This window comes from Ptychodera flava, chromosome 13 (genome assembly GCF_041260155.1).
Source record: "Ptychodera flava strain L36383 chromosome 13, AS_Pfla_20210202, whole genome shotgun sequence".
Lineage (NCBI taxonomy): Eukaryota > Metazoa > Hemichordata > Enteropneusta > Ptychoderidae > Ptychodera > Ptychodera flava.
In genome coordinates, this window is record NC_091940.1 from 4,805,922 (window position 1) to 4,827,037 (window position 21,116).

The following is a 21,116-nucleotide window of genomic DNA, read 5'->3' on the forward strand; positions in this document are numbered from 1 at the left end:
CTGACAAATTTCTCAAAACCAAGCAACTTTGAAAATCTCAACAGTACAGACAGTGCAAGCAATATTAATCAGCTGTAGATCAGAAGTCAGGTCAACAGAATCAAACAAAAGATACATGTGGCTATGCAAGGCAGGTTTAATAACAAGGTCAAAGGTCAGGATAGTGAAAGGTCATACAAGTTCACTCACTAGTGAGCAACTGGGCATATCATGGGCTGACATCATCATACCATCACATCATCAGATAAAATGAACAGTTGTCCAATATGTCAGTCTGTGCAATCTGTGAATTTATATTGTGAATGAAACCTTGTGTGAAAACGCTGAATGAAAAGGAATGTCCAAAGTTTACACTTGTTTACCAACAGACCACAAAATGGATTAAAGTTTAATTCAACTTTGAATGATAAGTCTGATACATTATATTTTTAGCTGATATCACGGCTAAAGTACTTCAAATATTTGAAAAACACCAGATATCAAAGCTTGGTACGGTTAGACCAAAAAGGGCTGAGTTTTATGCTGTAGATTCGCACCAGGAGATACATATCAAAGCCATTGGGGCTGGTAAACAAACTAACAAATCAATTTATACTTGCCTGGGTATACATTACAGAGCTGTATTGAAGAGATCTTTCCCTCAATAAATTTCGAAGCAATCAGGAGAATGTTTCATTTTGTTTTGCAAACGACATTAAATTAAAGAGAAAGACGAATGCAAGGGATTGTAGACAGAAACCAAAATTTGCGAGTTTTATGAAAATCCATTTTATCATAATTTTATGAGGAACTGAATTTTTTTATGAAGAAATTTGAAATGAATTATTTCCTATGTTGAACAACTTTACAGGGTTTCAACATAATGTAAACAATGCAACCTGAAGGTTACATTGCCTTAAAACAAAGGATTAATATAGTGCTTGACATGACAACACCTATGTACTGCCACCAGGTACATGTAGGTATTTTGCAGTCTATCTGGAGTGAACATTGGTAACTAAACAAACACTCCAGGGAGTGAATAGAAATATTTTCACAAAACTTTATCAACCTAGAGATGAAATATCTACAGATATATTCTCAAAGCACCACTGCCATTTCATCAATTATGACCTATGACCCTAGAGATTCCTCAAAGCTGAGGGATAACTAAGCTGATGTAACATGATTCTGACACAAAAGCATGTTCTATAAACTGATTCAAGGAGTCTATACATATCGTGTGTTGGTACACCATCTGACGGAAATGAATTTCATGACATTCTAACTTACTTTTCTGACTGAAATCCCTAAATTATCCCTATTTAAAGTAAAAACAAAATTACTAAATGTGCAAATGTTTTCAATCTGAGTGAAAACCGGTGACCACAGATAAACCTTAATCTCTAATTTCAAGTATCATTGGAGTAGAAAATGTATCTCTTCTTAAAAAGGAAAACGAAAAATCAATACACAATATTGTAACACTTGGTTTATATTTATGACTTTGAATAACTTCCATACATTACAATGAAAACATTCCTGAAGACAACGTATACAGCAGTATGGTTCAAGGGAATGAACTTTCTTAGTGAATCACTTTTCACTAAAATTGCAGCTTACTACATGATGCCCCAATGTATCTAGTGTTATTAAAAATGTACACAACACACATTGCCTGTGTTACTTATTTGGCTTGGGCAAACTTTCCTCAGAGGGTCCTTAAAGCGACAAAGTCGCCCATTTTTTCATGTATTTTGTTTGACACAAGATACTATTATATTGTTTGACATGTTGAAAGATACCAAATGAATGGATGACCATGCATATATTTGATACCGGTTTTAGACACGCGACATGAAACCAACGCGAGAATGAATTAATGGTCATGACCATTAATTCATTTTCGCGATGGTTTCATTTAATTTGTCTTAAACCAGGGTCGAACATATGCATGTTCACCCATTCATTCAATATCTTTCAACATGTCAAACAATATAAGTAGTATCTCGTATCAAACAAAATTCATGAAAAATGGGTGACTTTGTCCCTTTAAATGTACATGAAAGCACTGCTGCTATATAAAGAGCTGTTGACATGCACCTAATAAGAAATGTTATTGCAACATAGATGCAATGCTAACTATGACCAACAAGGATTAAACACTATTTCCTCTAATTCACCATTTCTATTTTGACTGATTTTTCAACATTCCTGTCCAAAATACTGTAAATTTTAATAGCAACAAATAATTCCACATTTATAGTGTATTTCTCAGCCCTTGATACATTCTTGTTTTTTAATTACAATGCAGATAAATTTGTTGAGAATGTTTCTATCAAATTATACATACTTGCAATAATCTGAGACATTATTACAAAATCATTGGGGAAGTTTATTGCTTTGTGAGCTTTGTGAAAATAAATTAATGACTATACCTCCAAGAAATCAAACCAGGAATATTTTTTCTGTGTCTAGCCAAAATTCACTATTATTGTGCACAGATGTACGATTTTTGCTGCATTCTACATCTTAGTGGTTTTGAATGAGGTCATTCATCAGTAAAGTGGTCCATTAATTTTTGAAAAGCAAAATACATGTTTCAGTCTTAATACACTTGAAACATTTCCAATTGCCATACAAATATGTATATGCAGTATTGTGATGTGTTCCTGAGGTTTGCTTCTTGGTTGTATTTCAATTGTTATATTTCCCCATCAATTTTATTTCAGTCTACTGGTACATGATTTACAAATTATCAACTACAGTATCATCAGACATGAAATCACCCTACACAGGTTCTACTGAATAAATGACTATGGATGACCAAAATCCATCTCATTACCCTACATCAAAGGTCTGTAAGTACATTGTGATTGTGACATGTAGTTTATGACCATATCAGTTATAGACTGGCAATACAACAGGAGTGTAATTTGTGATCGCTTGACAGTCATATAAATTCCATACAGAGTCCTCATAACCACTTGTTAATCATCTATCAATCTATAATACATTAGCATGTGTACTTCATGAACTGAGTAGACAGCAAGGACTGCTATGAACTTCTACAACCTTGCAAGTGTATAGGATATCTCATTCATGCAAAAAATTTCACATGTAATGCCAGGTTTGAATGTTATTATCAAATCTGATAGACATATCATATCATGAAACTTAGAATGAATGGAATATTGTAATGAAATGCTATGGATTTGCGAAATTCCAGTTGGATTAGCTAAACTTCCATGTTTCTATAATCCATTTGAATTTTGCTGTATTCATTTACACATAAGATGTTGACAGACATGGTGCAGGGATGATAGCCATTGTACAGTGTTGTTAAATAAACATTGTAGACCATAAACACAGGTCTCAAGACTGTTTACTGATCAAATCCATAACTTGGTAGCCATTGAAGACACCCATTCTCTCCAGACACTGAATGGGGTAGAAGTGGTGCTTCAACAGAATCTTCTTTTCACAGACACAATTTCCCTTTTACAGGATTAATGTGTACATGTACAACATATTGTGCGGTGAAATTGTAAAGAAGGGTTCAGGAAGATATCCCATCATCCCTCAGGACAACTCCTCCCTATATGTAAATATTAGTCCTGTATGACTGCAAACAGAACAGGACTGAAGTCAAGGTGAACACAGCTATTAAAATTACCAGCATAACCCATGTGCATGGTTCATGGAGATTAAACTGGCCTGGTAAAGTGAAGAGTTGGTTCATTTGCATACAGAGGCAAAACTTCCTCGGGAAGAAGTGACACATGATCACAAGGATGTCATGAGTTTCACGACCAAGGTTCTGACATTATCCATCTTAATCATGTATATGTATCATGGTCACTACCAATGAACTGTCACAAAATGAATGCAGTGTCTGCTTTGCAAACAGAATTATGTGTAAATGCCGGTATGTGATCACCAATGTAAAATTGCTGATATCATTAAGGTCTGGTGAAATGTCCCGTTCGTGTGACTGAATATCTTCCAGGGGGTCAATACTATTACATTCGCAACAGAATTGCAACCTAAAAGTACGCGCAAGTGTTAATTTTTTTGATATTTCTATGCGCGGCTTTCATGGGGTCATTTTGCGACACTCAGGTCACGCCCACAGCGGGGATCATGGTTGGCCTTCTGTGACGTCACAGGTGTGTTCATTTACATCGAATAGCGGTCCAACGCCGCCTTATCTCTGCCCGGTATCCGCTAACAAAACAGTGTTCGCGCTGCCCATTCGCCACGTTCGCCAATGCGAATCGAAATCCGAAGTGGCGAAAAAAAATCGATTCTAATTCGCCACAGCGGCGAAACTGATTTTTGTTTAAAAAATATGGTAAAATAAAGAAAAAACGTGGGGTTTTTTATTCTTTTGTTTAATCTGCGCTTCTCTCTCGGCGATTCGCAAAAACTGTGTCTACTTCCGTATATTATTGCGTTCTTTCTGTCGTACGTATTTGCAATCGAGCCAAGTCTCGCGAGAGATTTGACGTCATTTAGTCTAGTGGTGTACAGCATGCATAAATGGCTCTCGCGAGAAGTGAAACTTAGACACACGCAATCGAGCCCTCGCGATAAATTTGACGTCATTTTGTCTGGTGTACAGGAACGCTCGCTCGCGAGAATTGAAACTTTTCCTATACATAGCAGACATACGCATTTTAATCGAGGCAACAAGGTTCGGTGTTGCAGTTGATTTACATTGCGGTCTAGATGTTCTGTGTTGTGCATTTTAATCACGGTCTTCAACATTCCATGTTGCGGTCGATTTGCATCGCGGTCCTCGTGGTCCGGTATTCCCCGTCGTTCTTCAATTTAATTGCCGTCCCAACGACGCGTTCCGTGTTGCTGTCGATTTGTATCATGGAGGACTCTACCTCCACGATTTGTATCGCGATCTCTACGTTCCGTGTTGTTGTTCGTTTTAATGGTAGTCTCAACATTCAGTGTTGCTGTTCATGCAGCTGATTTGCATCGTGGTCCCAACCTCCCGCGTTGTGGTTGTAGTGTATTTTAATCACGGTCCCATTTACATTTTAAGTTACTGTCGATTTGCATTGCGGTCCCGACGTTCCGTGTTGTAGACAAGTGCATTTTAATGGCAGTCACAACGTTCAGTGTTGGTGTTCATGCTGTTGATTTGCATTGCGGTCCCAACCTTCTGTGTAGCGAGTAGCGAGGCAGGCTCAGCCGAGGAACCGTGGCCGATCGTACCAACCAGCAGAGACAAGCACATTATGGTTCAAACACTCAACACTTGACGGGATCTTGGAAAAGTTTACAGTTGAGCCGTTCATGTTCTTGCCGCTGTCACAGCCACCAAAAGAATAACGTTCTCCCATAGTGAAGGAGGACACTGTCCTGATCATGTAAGCGGAAACCCTAGAAGTTACCCCCGTAGGGAGCTTATGGAGGTGTGAAATACTTTACTTCCCGTTATGAGATACGGCGTCTGGCAAACTTCGGAAAGCCGAAAAAAGTCGACTGGAGAGGCTCGGGGACACGCCCACATTGCATTTTTCTTTTGCCATATTTCAAAATCACGCGCGCTATACATGACAAACATAGGGCCAAAGTCCCTGAAGCTACTATAGACATGGATACAAAATTAAGTATTTCCTGTTTGTATTAAATTATCTCACTAAGGTCATCCTAGGGACTTGTAAACCAAATATTAAAGCTGTCTGACCAGTGGTTTTGAAAAACAAGCGACTCAACAGTGACAGAGCTCTGCTGTGTTATGTAGAGAATAACCTTTTGTGACACATGTATTGATGAAGAAGGTGGATATCTTTGATAGCTCATTTCAGGATGGCCTGACCAAAAATGGAAAAAAATTCTGTAAAAATACAGATTTGCATATTTCATCAGACTATATTAGTCTATAATAGCAAATAAACGAGAGTTAATTACATTCTAATTAGAGTAAACAAGACTTGCTTAAATCAAGATTTACGTCATAAAAAAACAGCATATCTGTCAGGTTATAAAGAATCTTGAGCTGGTTATCTTTTAATATCAGTATTTTCATCCTACTAACCAAGCACATTTTAACTTTCAAATTAACATTGTAAGTAAGTTCTGTTAAATAAGTTGAGACTGTGCGTACTCAGAGAAAGCACACTGAAGAGACAAATGTTTGAAACTTAAGAAGTTCAAGGTCATCAAAAGCATTATAAGGAATCATGTTACACTTTCATTGCACTGTTTACACAGATTGCATAAGTGCTATAAATAGCAGATGAGGAATCTTACAGCCCAGATTTACCATAAAAACCCTATCACTTTGACCACTCTTTTAATTGACCACTCTATTTTTTTCCACAAAAAGTACCAAGTCAACCATAAATGGAAATTAGAACTTTCTGTACCTCTATTTATTTGACCACCCTATCATGACAAACTATTATGAGCAATTTCTTTTAGATAACATAAATGGTGGTTCAGAATATATCAAAGTTGGGATTCAGGAAATAAGATGCCTTTACATGTTTTAATCCTCAAAGATGGTAAGCATTTCACTATGAACTGTCAAAAAAAGTTGAACTTTCTGATAATTCCACACTAAAATTATTTTGGCTTTGATGATTTCCTAATTAATTCAATTATCTAAAATCATATCAATTATTTTTTTCTGGGTGAATTGATAGGGTTTATACAGTACAAGAATTACATACAATGTAAGTCAAACTTTGACCAAAAATGACAAAAAAAATTCCTGGAAAATACACATTTGCATATTTCATCACAATTTGAACAAATCTAAGTTGGGTTATCCCTAGGGACCTGCATACCAAATAACAAAGCTGTCTGACCAGCGGTTATTAAGAAGAAGATTTTTTACCAAAATCACCTTTTTTGGCATTAATTTGCCTATTTTCAACAATATCAAAAAATTAAAAAAAATAGTTTCTCAAAATCATATTTTTCACCTACACAACAAATATCAAATCAGTAAGTACTGCGGTTCTCAAGATATTTGAGTGGACGGACGCCTCACAAACGGACATACATACATACATACATACATACATACATACATACATACAGACTGACGACGGACGCCGGACGGATACCCATCCCAATAGCTTCTATAGACTATAGTCTATAGTAGCTAAAAAAGAAATGAATGTAACTGTTTTATAGACCATCAACTGTATTTCTGTGATTTTGCAACATGGGCATTTCACCAGACCTTTAAATAGTACATGTATGACATGAGAATAGAAAAAGTATGAACATAGGTTCCACAATTTCTAACAACACATTCTAGCGGTAAATATGACAGGGATTAAAAGCAATACACACACTAAATATTGAGTCAAAGATCAACAAACATGTAATTTTTTCAGGAATTGTTTCAATATTTGATGTACACTTGGGACTTATCTGGTTATATTTTCACTATAATCATACATGTAGCTTTGTACAATAATGTGAATGCAACTTTGTTAATTCACATTTCCTGTATACATGCAATCATCTAATACCTTAGTAATAGTTTGACTAGGTATTAAAATCTTGCTCACATTTCATTTAGCTTTTAAATGCACTGTATAAAGGTTTATTTTATTTTGTAAATATTAGCATAATAGTGTCTACAATAAAAAATGTGATTCTACATTTTACACACAATGGGTTTATGAGGCTAATACTTTGTCATTCACTTTGAGGGAGAAGAAGAAAATTTTCTTGTTGCTTGACCAGGCACAAAAATAATGGAAATATGATTAAAAATTTATAACTATTGTCTCTTTAATGAAATTGATAAATTAAAAGGCGTAACATATATTTGTTAATACATTTGTGTATCAAATAGTTAACATCATACTGAAAACTTCTTACTTGAAATTTAAGCAATCGGTACAAACATGTGGAGATTAGGTCATATCACAAAACCTATCACTATTAACTTTATTTTTAAAACAAAGGGCCAATGTCCCTGAAGCTACTATAGACAAAATTAAGTACTTCCTGACTGTATGAAATTATCTCACTAAAGTCATCATAGGGATCTGTATACAAATACTAAATCTGTCTGACCAGCAGTTTTGAAAAAACAAGCAGCCTAACAGTCAACAGAGCTCTGCTGAGTTATGTAGAGAATAATTTTTTGTGACAAATACATGTACATGTATTGATGAAGAAGGTGGATATCTTTGATAGCTCATTTCAGGCTGGCCTGACCAAAACTGGCAAAATTGCAGATTTCATCATAATTTCAATGTATCAAACATATTTAGTTCATCTGTAGGGACTGTATACCAAATATCAATACCATGAGACAAGTACTTTTTGAGAAATCATTTTTTTGACCATAAATGGCAAAAATTGCCCAAATAATACAAAATTGTAGATTTCATCATAATTTGAATATATCATATTTTGATCATTCCTATGAACCTGTATACCAAATATCAAAGCTGTCAGACAAGCGGTTTTGATGAAATAAATTTTTGACCAAAAATGACAAAAAAATTCCTTAAAAATACAAATTTGCATATTTCATCACAATTTGAACAAATCTAAGTTGGGTTATCCCTAGGGACCTGTATACCAAATAACAAAGCTGTCTGACCAGCGGTTATGAAGAAGAAGATTTTTTACCAAAAACGCCTTTTTTGCACTAATTTGCATATTTTCAACAATATCAAAAAATAAAAAATACAGTTTCTTATAATCATATTTTGCATCTACACAACAAATATCAAATCTGTAAGTACTGCGGTTCTCAAGATATTTGAGTGGGATGGACATCCTCACAAACGGACACACATATGTACATACATACATACAGACTGACGACGGACGCCAGACAGATGAATAACTATCCCAATAGCTTCTATACACTATAGTCTATAGTAGCTAAAAACTAAATTACACAAGCATTCAGGAATGAAACTATTTTATCACATTCAATAATTAATTAGAACTACATGTATAGTGATTGACCATGTAGAATTTTCCTCTAGGGTACCCTTCCACTTGAAAATCATGGACAAGATAATATTTAACCATCCTGCTATTCAGATGAAAGCAGCTCAGTATTTTTTTCATTTTTGAAATTATAAAATGTTTTCTGCATATAGCTAAATACTGACACATTACCTGCGACAGAGCAGAACTGTTATGATGATGTAATCATGTACATTTGGAAATACATTTGTATTATGAATAGTGTGATATGTACACATGCCAGCATTTTTAGCCTGAAGGTAAATATATTTAGAATTTCAATACAGTCTGATCAACAAAAACAGATTTTACTTCGGTAGAAAATAAGATGAATAATTTCTACTAAGGACAAAACTGACAGAAGAATTATTTGAATTTCAACTGGATTTGCTGGTAACACCCATGTGGTACGTATAAGTTTAAAGAAGGATGCAGGATAAGTGAAAAATAAAATCACCCAGCTTTACTTGCTTTCCTCTATCAGACAATATATATTGTCTAACATATTCCTTGCATCAAAGCAAATTTCTTGTTGTACGACTGATGAACAAAGTCATGCACTACACATGCATATATTCTGTATGGATACTTTCTTAGAATTTTTGTCTTCTCATTGTTTACCAAAGCATGTCTACATTATTTGCTGTAGACATTCAGACTGTCAGTTGTAGTACACAGTAGTATGTGATAAACAACATATTCACATGATGGTATATATTGTAAGTGTCCTTAGGATGACCTCTTGCCTACCAACCCCATCACATGATTAATTCATACATTTTAACGATTGCATTGCAACACAACTTTTCACTATGAAAGTGATAGAGTCTCAGAGAAGTTATCGGAATAATCTTCATTACTTTCCATTGCATTTATTAGTCTCAATGACTGCTAGGTTAATCTAACATACCATTCAAAATTACACAGTACAGTTGACAAGAGATAAGAGATTCCCTTGCTCTAAAAAGTGGTTGGTTAGACCTTACATCTTTTTGGATTAAGATGCCATCAACATCAAATATTTTAATCATATTCACTGTCTATCAACATTGTGGATGACTTTCTCGAATATTTCAGTGTTCATGTTTGAAGATGAATTTATGTTTGAAGATGGATTCATGTAAATTTCTATAAAGGAGATACTAAAGTTTAGTGAATGTGAATCTGAACCTATCAATGTTTCAACTGAGAAATTAAGTACAGGGATACTAATTTTATCTATTTCAAATTAAGCTGATAAAATCTGACAGCTCTCCATGTCTGGTCTTGGAACCATATTTTGCATTATTTATCAAAAGCGATGATAGAAGAAACTCTAAGATACTTGGAAATTATTTGAGCAATTTCAATGGAGGCGGAGCAGCAAATACTTACTTGATATCATATACATATACGTGACTGCTGAACACTGATGTCAAGGCATCCCCAGATACATGTCTTTCTGTGTATTCCTTTTCCAATCATTAACACACCTGTCAGCATGAAATTAACTGACCTCATGAGATATCCTACTATGCCCACAGGGGGCTGTCTACATGTCGGTCCCAGGGGTGGGTAGGTGTTTCGTTATATCGCTAATAAAGATATATTCTACCAACCTTTGGTGTTTTGGTCTTAACTTAGCACTGCCCTTGACAATCTTGCGTATACGTTTTATCAACATGCTGCGTCTATTATCTGATGAGTTTGAGTGCCTAATTAGCCAAAGTAATCAAGGGTAAATTACTAATCTGTGGACGCTCTCACCAGAGTATCACCGGATTAAATTTGACACAGTCAATAACGAACGCACCAGCAAGGTATAACTGAAGAAAGGGCTGAAACTCTCAAAAGCCGTGTTCACAGAAATCTACTTTACAATAAACATTTCCTAATTTTTCGAACGTCAACAGTTTTCTGACATGTTTAAACGGGGACAGGCCAATTTATGCCTTCGTCGGTTGCTTCTTTGAGCTGTAGGACGCTAATCGAAGCGGTGGAGTCAGTGTCCCGATGTGGTCCGTCAGACCGGAAGCCGGAACTACAAACCTTTAACCTTAGAAATGTTTAGTTTAAGCCCACATGATCGATAGAGGTAAACAAATTAGCCAACATGCTTTGGGATCGAGGGTCAAGCTCATCGGCATGTTTATAAACACGGACATGACAATCTATGTATTTTTGACTACAGCCGGTCATCGTTTGCGGGAAGAAACTCGCCGCTTGTAAACATAAAAACTGACTAGTCGGCAAAAGTATTTTCATGCCTTATATATGCTTATTCGTTTCCAGACGAGATGAAAGCTGCAAAGACACATTGGAAGCATAGTAATACTCAACCAGGTTGATCTATATGTTGGGGAGATATTGATGTCACAGTCTTGTCGAACGAAAACGGGGATGTTTAAGCCATAGCAAAGACGATATAGCAAAGACGATAAATCAGTCAGCTGAATAAAACGAATTTTTGGACATCATATCTTTTTATGTCAGTTTTTGAACCCACGTGAACCCTGCGTAACAATGTAATAACTAAACAAAACCTTTTGGACATATCTTTTTATGTCAACGTTTGGACACGCTTTAGAAATGCATGATATAGCATACTGTATATGTCTGACTGTCGGGGAAACACTTCTTGCGCCGCTGTCGGACTCAGTCGCGCGATCACGGTGTCTTTCCCCGTCTTTCCTCGCACATTCGCTTTACCAAAATGTGGTTTTTTTTGTATAAAAACCGCAGCTTTACAGTTAAGGATGTTAGACTTCGAAGTTTATGCAATCCATCATCATATGGCCACCCTCTCGTCTTTACATGTTATGTGGGACTTTGCTCGGAGTTCACTACAATTTGACGTAGGCTTCGTTGACTGATAGAATGGACTAACAGAGATGTGTACATCGGACACAAATGCGAATGCACTGGTTTTTTTTCGCCGTCCGTCGGACTCAGTCGCTGTGTCTTTCCCTTGTACGTCAGCTTTCTCGAAAATGTGTTTTGTATAAAAACAACTTTACAGTGAAGGATGTGATCCCTCGAAGTTAGTACTACACTTGTCGATTTGGTATGCGAAGACACACTGACGACCAGTTATTTATTAGCTCTCAAACCTAGTGAAAATCATTCCGCGACACTAATCGATTATATGTCTTTTGGAGAATGTCCTAAGAACCTGACATGACCCTTGTTTGATGCGTTAGGTAGTTGAGTATAAGGATTGATAAAATAATGTATCAAAATATACACAGATTCACGCGACTGCACTATATTCTTGGCAGCTCAATGACGTTTATGGCCGAAAGGGCGAGAGTCTCAGACCCAAGGGAGCATAAGCAGTATGCAGTACATTGCATGCTTTCCATGCAAAATCCCATATGTGGCCCAAAATCCGGCTTTGACTAACGTTCACGTCCTGTTTCCGAGCATAACTTTCGAGCTGCGTAGCTAGTAATGTTGATGTCAAGATATCTGAATCGTTCTGTTCGAAATACTTCTTGATTTGCAGAGAGAACACTCGACCTTCTTGTTTGTGTAACTTAGCACATGGGGTCAATTGAAAAATTCAAAGCAAAATACCGCGGTGTATAACATTTGCAAGCACGTAGTCACCAACCCACAACACTACTGTGCAGAGCACATGATCGGTCGTATGTAAAACATGTCTTTTGTTATTTGAAAAAAAAGACTAATACAAAAGTGTACGTATTGCAAGAACGCAGTTGATAAACTGGACAAGTTGAAGGCGAGCTCGACCGTCGAGTTATAAAGTCTTTTCTGTTCTTGTTCTCGACTAACACGGAATTTTTCAATATACCCGTGAAATCTGATTCAGTTCGATGCGGTGTTAGACACGTCGACCAACGTGGTTTTTGCCGGGCCAGCATGCAGGAAGAGTATAAACACATCTCCGATACGTTACCAAGGTGTGTTGAACACATACCACGCATTCCTGGAGGTCCTCCTTTCCGACCTGTTCGTTTACAAATGATATTCAAGTTTGTTTTGCCTTCTGTTTGTTTATGAATACATGAATATAAAGTGTCCACTAGTTTTACGGACCACCTCTGGACACGGCTTTTGAGAGTTTCAGCCCTTTCTTCAGTTATACCTTGCTGGTGCGTTCGTTATTGACTGTGTCAAATTTAATCCGGTGATAATCTGGTGAGAGCGTCCACAGATTAGTAATTTACCCTTGATTACTTTGGCTAATTAGGCACTCAAACTCATCAGATAATAGACGCAGCATGTTGATAAAACGTATACGCAAGATTGTCAAGGGCAGTGCTAAGTTAAGACCGAAAACACAAAAGGTTGGTAGAATGTATCTTTATTAGCGATATAACGAAACACCTACCCACCCCTGGGGACCGACATGTAGACAGCCCCCTGTGCTATGCCTTGGTTTTCAATTTCTGCTGCAGGGTTTGAACTTCACCAGGATTAGAACTTCCTTATAGAAAAGTACAAAGCAAGACACAAGTAGAACAGAAATAACCGATATTCGTCAATCATCAAGTTACATGCATATCATATAATTAGTGTAACAAGCTTCACTGTGGAGGCTAGAGCAGACCAGAAAACTCCCTGGATGTACATGTACATGTTAAGAATACATTATCACTTATAATCAGCAAACGGGACGAGACATCAGTATTGTATGTATACTCTGTTCTATTATTGGCAAAGAAGTTACACCATCGGTTGATTAGCAGACATTCCATTGCAGTCACTAAGGTTATCAATATAGTTCAGTTAGAGTTAGTCATCATGGATCGACGTGTATTTTTATACACATGTCATACGTGTGTATATATAATAACACACATAATTCACTGTCATTTCAACACTTTTTGTTGTTGAGATATAATTCACTATCATTTCAGAACTTTTTGCTGAAACGATTAAAATATATGATAATATCAAGTTTCATTATCTTACATTTACATGATAACAAAAATTTATGATCATCTATTTCAATATCATTTGATGTTCCAAAATCAGAAAAAGTTAAATTTCAATTCAAAGCTGTCCTCAAGAAAATGTGCTGTATGATTCAAATAATGATCAGAAGATATCACGAACTGGCAAGGGAAGTTTTCTTCATTATGTTTGAATTCACATTACCAAGGTACATGTAAGTATTTAGATATTAAACAGAGAATAGAATATATTAATATGAAATTGAGAGGAAGATCATTGAATTCAAACAGAGAAAAGATATTGAAGAAACATGTAACTTGACTCTACATTTGTTAAGAAATGTTCAATTTGTTTGGATTGACTGAAGAGTACTTTAAGAATTGTAACAATTCATGTATACAGTTTGATAATTGTACAAACCTGCAGTGACAACAAAGATTTCACAAAAAATGTATATTTAACATTTGTTTTGCTCATGAAAAATCTGATTTACACATTTGTTCTGAAAACAGACAAATTGTGGGCACATTTTAGGTTTATTTCAGCCCTGAAGGAAAACTATGGTCCAAGGTGATTTTGTATCTTGTAATATAAGGATATATTATAAAAGTTCATGCAATCTGTTAATACCCAACTAACAGGGTTGTCAAGTTTAAATTGTAATTCTCATTATATATAGCATGTACCCTTTACAATGACCTCATGTCCAACTATGAAAACACCAACCCACTGCCTCAAGTAAAGAACAGTTTTGGCACAGACTGTACTGGATAAATATACTATCAGTATCCTTTCTGGTATATGTTACATTGATAGTCTAAACACTTACAGATAACACTGAATTCCTGCATACACAGTAGCAATCTGTCTGGATAGATCACTTCAGTTCTCAATTTTCGAAACCAGCCAGTTACCACTTCAACACAGACCATGATTTCACTTGTATGTTGCTCAATCTTATTTCATTTCCCTAGTATCAAGGCCTTCCAATGTTTTTCTCTTTTCATAAAATAAATAATTACAATATTTTTAACAAAAACGTTTCAATAAAGCATATCAAACAAGTTATCCTCAAACATTGGTGGCACATTGCCAAATATCCCATTTCATGGGGCAAGACTGATTTCATATCTGAACAGAAAGCAATGGTAAATGGAGAAATGATTGCTAACAGTTAGGAAAACTGACAAATATTTCACATTTTTTACTTTGATATATACATGTATGAGATAACTGAGGTGCCAGTTTACTTAGGGTCAGCATTACATTATGTGTAAAAATGTCCCAATTTCCTCAACCAATTGCTGGAAAACAGTTGATCTGGTTGTCCACAATTTGAATCAAACCTTTCTCGTTTCTTACAAATAATTGCTACTAAAATCAGCCTATGTTAACCCTTTCAACAATGCCATCTACTATAACCTTCCATGCCCTTTGGCTCACGAGGAGATAAATTGTTATAGACCAGGTGGCAGGTAACATGTAACATCATGTAGAGCAGTTGTAATCACTTACATGTAATAACTTCATACAGTTTTAATTTGGGTCATGTCAAAGTGTTCTATCTTGTATTTAATTGCAAATATTCCCATGTTTTATGGACACAATTGGTTTTTGAATAATTGTAAACAGTTGACAAAGAAACCATATTGTTCTGACATTCTGTCTTTTATAACTTTTAAAAACACAATCATTCATGTTGATTCATAAAACACACCACAGGTTTCAGGAAAAGGTCTACTTCAATATACATGTTACATGTATACAATGTTGCATATGACATGTCCACTTTACAATTACATATATAAATTTGACTTTGATTGTAAATTCCAATACACATGTATTGTATTGCAGAGGCATGCTACATCTAAACAACATTGCACATTCAGTCACAATGGTTTGTCTAAATACTGTTGTTCTCTATACTAAAGATGGACTGCAACAAAGGGATATAGGGTAAAAAGATGCAAAAAAATATGAAAACAATAATTTCTAGAATTATATATAGTGAAGATACACGAGAAAGTAAAAATTCTGAAATCAAAATTAAAAAAACACATTGAATATAAACATACATGTAACCTAATAGGCAACCAGACCATCGGTTTACCGTAACAGTCTAAAAAATTAACTGTGCCAAGAAGTATGTCATTCAACTGATCTATGGTTGATTGTGAATTTGAATTTGACAAGTGTTAATTACGTCATGATTCCCAACAAGCTTTATGTAGTATATGAATGTCAGGAACTACACAACAGTGATAAGATCTATATTTATTTCATATTCCTTTTTATTTAATTAGCTAAACCATCCTTCGGACTATTATGAAGGCCAATAAATTACAATTCATATCTGAAACTTTTGATCAATAAATATTTTTGTAATTTTAAAGTGAAAACTTACAATTATCATTATATTTCTCCACGTATCTAAATTTGAAATTTTAACAGTTACATTAATTTTTACAATTATGGTTGACCTTGACAGACTTCACAACTCAAATAATGTCCCGTCCTTGACATTGTCTCATAGTGCCACTTTGAGTCCTCAACTCGTTGGGAATTGTAAATGTTACAAAGTTATGTCCAGCCATCAGGATGAATATTCTCACAAAAGCAAAATAGCATGTCTGACCAGGATAAAATCATTTGTTATGCATACAGAGTTCTCTGATGAGTGTACATACCATAAAAGCCTGGATCAAATCGACCAGAAAAAAAAATAATTACACTTTTAAATAGTTGAATTATTAGAAAATTACCAAAGCCAAAATAATTTTAGTGGTCGAATTATTAGGGGTTTCAACTTTTTTGACAGTTCATAAGTGATATGCTTACCATCTTGGATGATTGAAACATAATGGGCATGAGATTTAAAAAGTGCTGGTGAGCTGAAAATCACTCTCCTAAAATTATCTGCGGGAGTGTTACGAGAGTGATAAAACTACTCCCCTGAAATGCATAGGGAGAGTGAAGCAAATAAAAGAATTATGAAATCGTTAATTGTGTCTTGTGCATTCTAATTGAGAATATCTATTTTTACTTTTTTTTTTATTTTTTGTTTTTGTTATATTTGTTTGTTATAGGAACTTAATGTAAGTATTATTATAGTAAGAACCAGTAACGGCAATACAGTCCTGATCACTGGACAAGTTACAAAATACAGACAACTTGCTGTGCTATGATATACCGGTAACACTATCGATATAGCACTCCGTAATTAACATTATTTATAACCACCTCTTAGCTAATTACAATGTACGATGATCATTTTCTGTTGACAAAATAATTATTTCTTTTTCATCGCTTCAGAAGTTTTACATACTTCACAATTTTCTCTTGTTGCACTCCTCTCAGAACGTCTACTTTTGAAGTTCGATATCGCGATGCTCTTTTGTTTGCCAGGCTGGTTTTCGCCCGAGTGCTCATGGGTTGAATGAGATTAACAATGGCCGCGCGGATACGAACGCTTCCCTCGCATAGAGAGAGAAAACTAGGCTTTGGCTAAGTTTATAAGCGCGGCTGAGCACATCGTGTACCTAGGCGAGGTGGGTGTGCTCGAAAACGAAGATCACTGCAAGTTTTGGATTCAAAATCGGCTGTTTTCGGCGGAGAAACTGCGCGCCGTATTTCCGAGGAGGTTTTCATAGTACGCATAATATTAGAGCGGTGATCGTGCATCAACGTCTTCAAATATTTCTCCAAACTGCATATTCAGTTCTTGTCGAAATCTCTGTGCTCCTAATTCATCGAGAATACGGTTCTTCCTAATTATGAAGTCAGCTAAACACTTTTCAAGAAAATAAGTACGAACAAACGAGGGAGGATCGCAAAATTCGTGTTGAATGAATTGCCTGTAATGATCTACTCGCTCCGGACAGATGCCAGGCTTACGTTCAATATAGTCCTGGTTGCGTACTCTGTACAGACATCGCATATAAAGCAACACAATTTGATGAGTTTTACTAGCCACGGCCACGGCTAATCCCCTGTAGGGACCGTGTATAGCAAAGCTTAGAAATAGAAGACACGGTATTGGCACACGTACGCATGGCCTTTGTTTCTCTTGTCCATATGTTCGCTACAATTTAATTAATTTTTACAAAAAAGAAGCTGAAAGTCTGCAGGCTGTAGCCTGTCATTCCGATGATGAACACGTGCTCAGACGCCAGTTTTTTTGCAGTGCATTCATTCTGTGAACATGTCGCAGTCCTGTCCAAGTTGCCACGCGAGCGGAAAATCGTTCGCGTGGATTTTGATTTGCGCGAGCGCTAGGCGAGCGGAGCGATCGCTCGCCTCAAATCTCATGCCCTGATAAGGTGACTTTCCTGAAAGTCCCGACTATGACATTGTATTGTTATGTGTATTTATCAAAAATAAAATATATGCAAAACAGCTTGACATGATTTGTTGGTTGAATTATTAGAGATTGAGAAAGTCCCAATTTCCATCGGTGATCAAACTGATACAGGTAAACTAAAATTACACTTGGAGAAAAAATAAGGTGGTCAAATTAATAGGGTTTTTACGGTAATCACCAATGCCACACCTTTTCATGGTCTTACATTTGAAATTACTGTTGATTACAGACAACAGTTGAACAATAAAATGCTGACCTATTTTCTCAGCAGAACACAGAAAATATGTGTACCAGTGACAACTTGAAGTGGAAGTCCTCATTAAAATATCAATATCAGACATCCACCATGTATTTTATGAATATAAGTAATTACTCTAACAGCCTGGTAATTACTGGTACATTCTGACCTGGCTATATTAGCATAATGTACATCCTTTTATTTGTAACAAAATAGACTGACCAGACCTACATGTATGCAATCAACCATAAAGTTACACTGGATGCCATGTTTTTTTGCTAAGGTAGGCTGTACATGGTCAAACTGCAGAATCCATAAATCACTTGTGAATACGACATGAAAGGATATGTCACAGTTTATATCCACTATATCAATAGTTATTGCCAGGGTTCACTGGTATGGGGGCATAACACATCCAATGGAGTTTTTTAAAGGGACCTAGATCCTTTTGCAACCAAAATGTGTTGAAGGAACTCTCTACCATCAAACAGTCAATCACCAGTCACATATTCTGAACCAATACAAGTTCTTTGTCATATCAAAACGAAACCTTCCTTTGGTACCAAGAATACTTGTGAATGTACCAAAAAATATAGATGATCCCCACTGTTTAAAGTTTACTTATATGAGACCACTGAAAAAACTTTACTTTCACACAAACTGATACATCTTAATAAAAATTCATGCCTACATTTTCAGTCCTATTGTGATATTCTCTCAGTAGTAAGAAATTTTGTACAAACTATACTGGCATGTTTCCTATACCTCAACACCACCACAACAGTCAAGCCGATACACTGTTTCATGTCAAGATACAATATACACTGAGAAACACCGAGTTCCCTGCAACATTGAGCACATGTTATGTATTTGACCACATGATGCAAACATGACTGCTCAAAGTACAAAACCACATCCTGTTACAAAGTGTCTATTATCTTTCCATAAAACCTTTGCACACCACAAAACATTGACTTATGCCCTGAAAAATCCTAAATCTCCTTAGTTCCCGGGAAATGTAGTTTACATCAAAATAGGATTAAGGAAAGCTTTTTAAGTTTTGACACAAAACAAAGCAAATGGTCAGGTCAAAAGAAACTTCAAAAATTGACTGGCTGTGTTGCTAACACAAAGAGGCAGATAAAAAGGAATTTACTATTGAACTTGAAAAAACAACATACCAGAGTACTACTTGCCAAGCTATAGACTTAAGCTTTCACAGGAAAAGATAATGTCGCGGTCAATTGCAAGTGGCCAGGAAATAGAGGAGAATGTATTGTTCTTGAAACAATAGAGAGAATATCCGGACATTGAATTTGATTCACGCCATGGCAGTGCAACAAACACTACCAGACCATGGAGATACAAGCGTCTTGCTCAGTACCATGGTAGCTCAATGATCAGTACCTCCATGTGACCGGATTGTACTGTAAAACCCATTTTTCACTTACCTTTAGTATACTTCTGTTAACAGATTGTTCACATGGAATCGGAAGTTTGCACTGTGGCTACAATTCTGAGCTTGGCCCCATTTTGACACTTACTAGGAACTGTGACCTTAACTTTGTTGTAACATCGACCCTCGAGAGAACGTTTTTCTCGAGGGTCTATGGTTGTGACAATTACATGTATTTGAATTTACATAACACTCCATTGAAACGACTGTATTGTTCTTGCTGCATTTACAATGAATTACAAGGAAACCATCATTAACACGTCTACAGACATGCAAATTCTTAATTGGTGCTAATGGCTTGCATTTTCGGCCGCGGGTAAAAAGAGACAAATTGAAAAGTCGTATCGTACTGCAGACGACAAAACATTTGATCACAGAGATATACTGACAAACGCAAACGAGTTTATTCTTTGCTGCCTTACAAGTTGCCGCGTTATCAAATAAGTTTGATCCTTGCACTAGTTGCAGCAATGAAGGATGCATGGCGGCCAGCTGCCCAACCAAACTAATTACTAAAACAAACGACAACATGTGTTTACAGACGTACTGAGGCCGCTAATCATACGGCATGGCAAGGTCTACACCTCCGAACAACATAAGATATCATCGCTATCATAAAAACAGGAAGAAAAATTTATCGACTGTAAATATCCGCCAGTACGTGGGTAGAACATTACTCGAGTCCCATCAACCGTCCGCATGACATATGTGCACCAGTCCGATGCTCTAGATCTGATCGCCATAATTAACAGTGATAAACTAACCTGTTTTTGCTCAGCGGCTCTCTGTTGCTTTCTATGATTACCCTTAGAAGAAGCCATCTTTGTCAGTATTATTTGCGTGGTAAAGACTGTCTTAACTGTTCACGGAAGTAAATTCGCCTATTCTTACAAGTTTATGTTTTACATCGCAACAAGCAGTCGACTTCGCCGCCATATTCATTTCCGTAGAGCAGACTAGCTCAAGAAGGACTACGCAGGCGCAGTTTAATCTATTCACGTGATATCGTTTCAATAATGTAATCGTTGACCCCAACCACGGTCGGTCCCTTTTGTGGAGGGACCGTGCCCCAACACAACTCTAGAAATGTTGAGTACGGTTTGGTTTGGCGTTCGCACGGTATACTGTATGTACGTGGTCGACATGTATGACACATTGCAACCACCTCCTACTACCTCCATGTTGCAACCAACACCTTTTTTTTTTCAAAA

The 21,116-nt window shown here is 36.3% G+C and overlaps 1 protein-coding gene across 1 annotated transcript in view; it reads right to left on the reverse strand.

Annotated features, from left to right (window-relative positions):
* Positions 1-20,863, reverse strand: part of LOC139147181 (puratrophin-1-like) — a 102,435-nt gene extending 81,572 nt beyond the window's left edge. Inside the window, exon 1 of the mRNA XM_070718113.1 lies at positions 20,670-20,863. Within this exon, the coding sequence (XP_070574214.1) occupies positions 20,670-20,726 (57 nt within the window). The 5' untranslated portion in view covers positions 20,727-20,863. The remainder of the gene's footprint in view (positions 1-20,669) is intronic.
* Between the last annotated feature and the right edge of the window lie 253 nt (positions 20,864-21,116).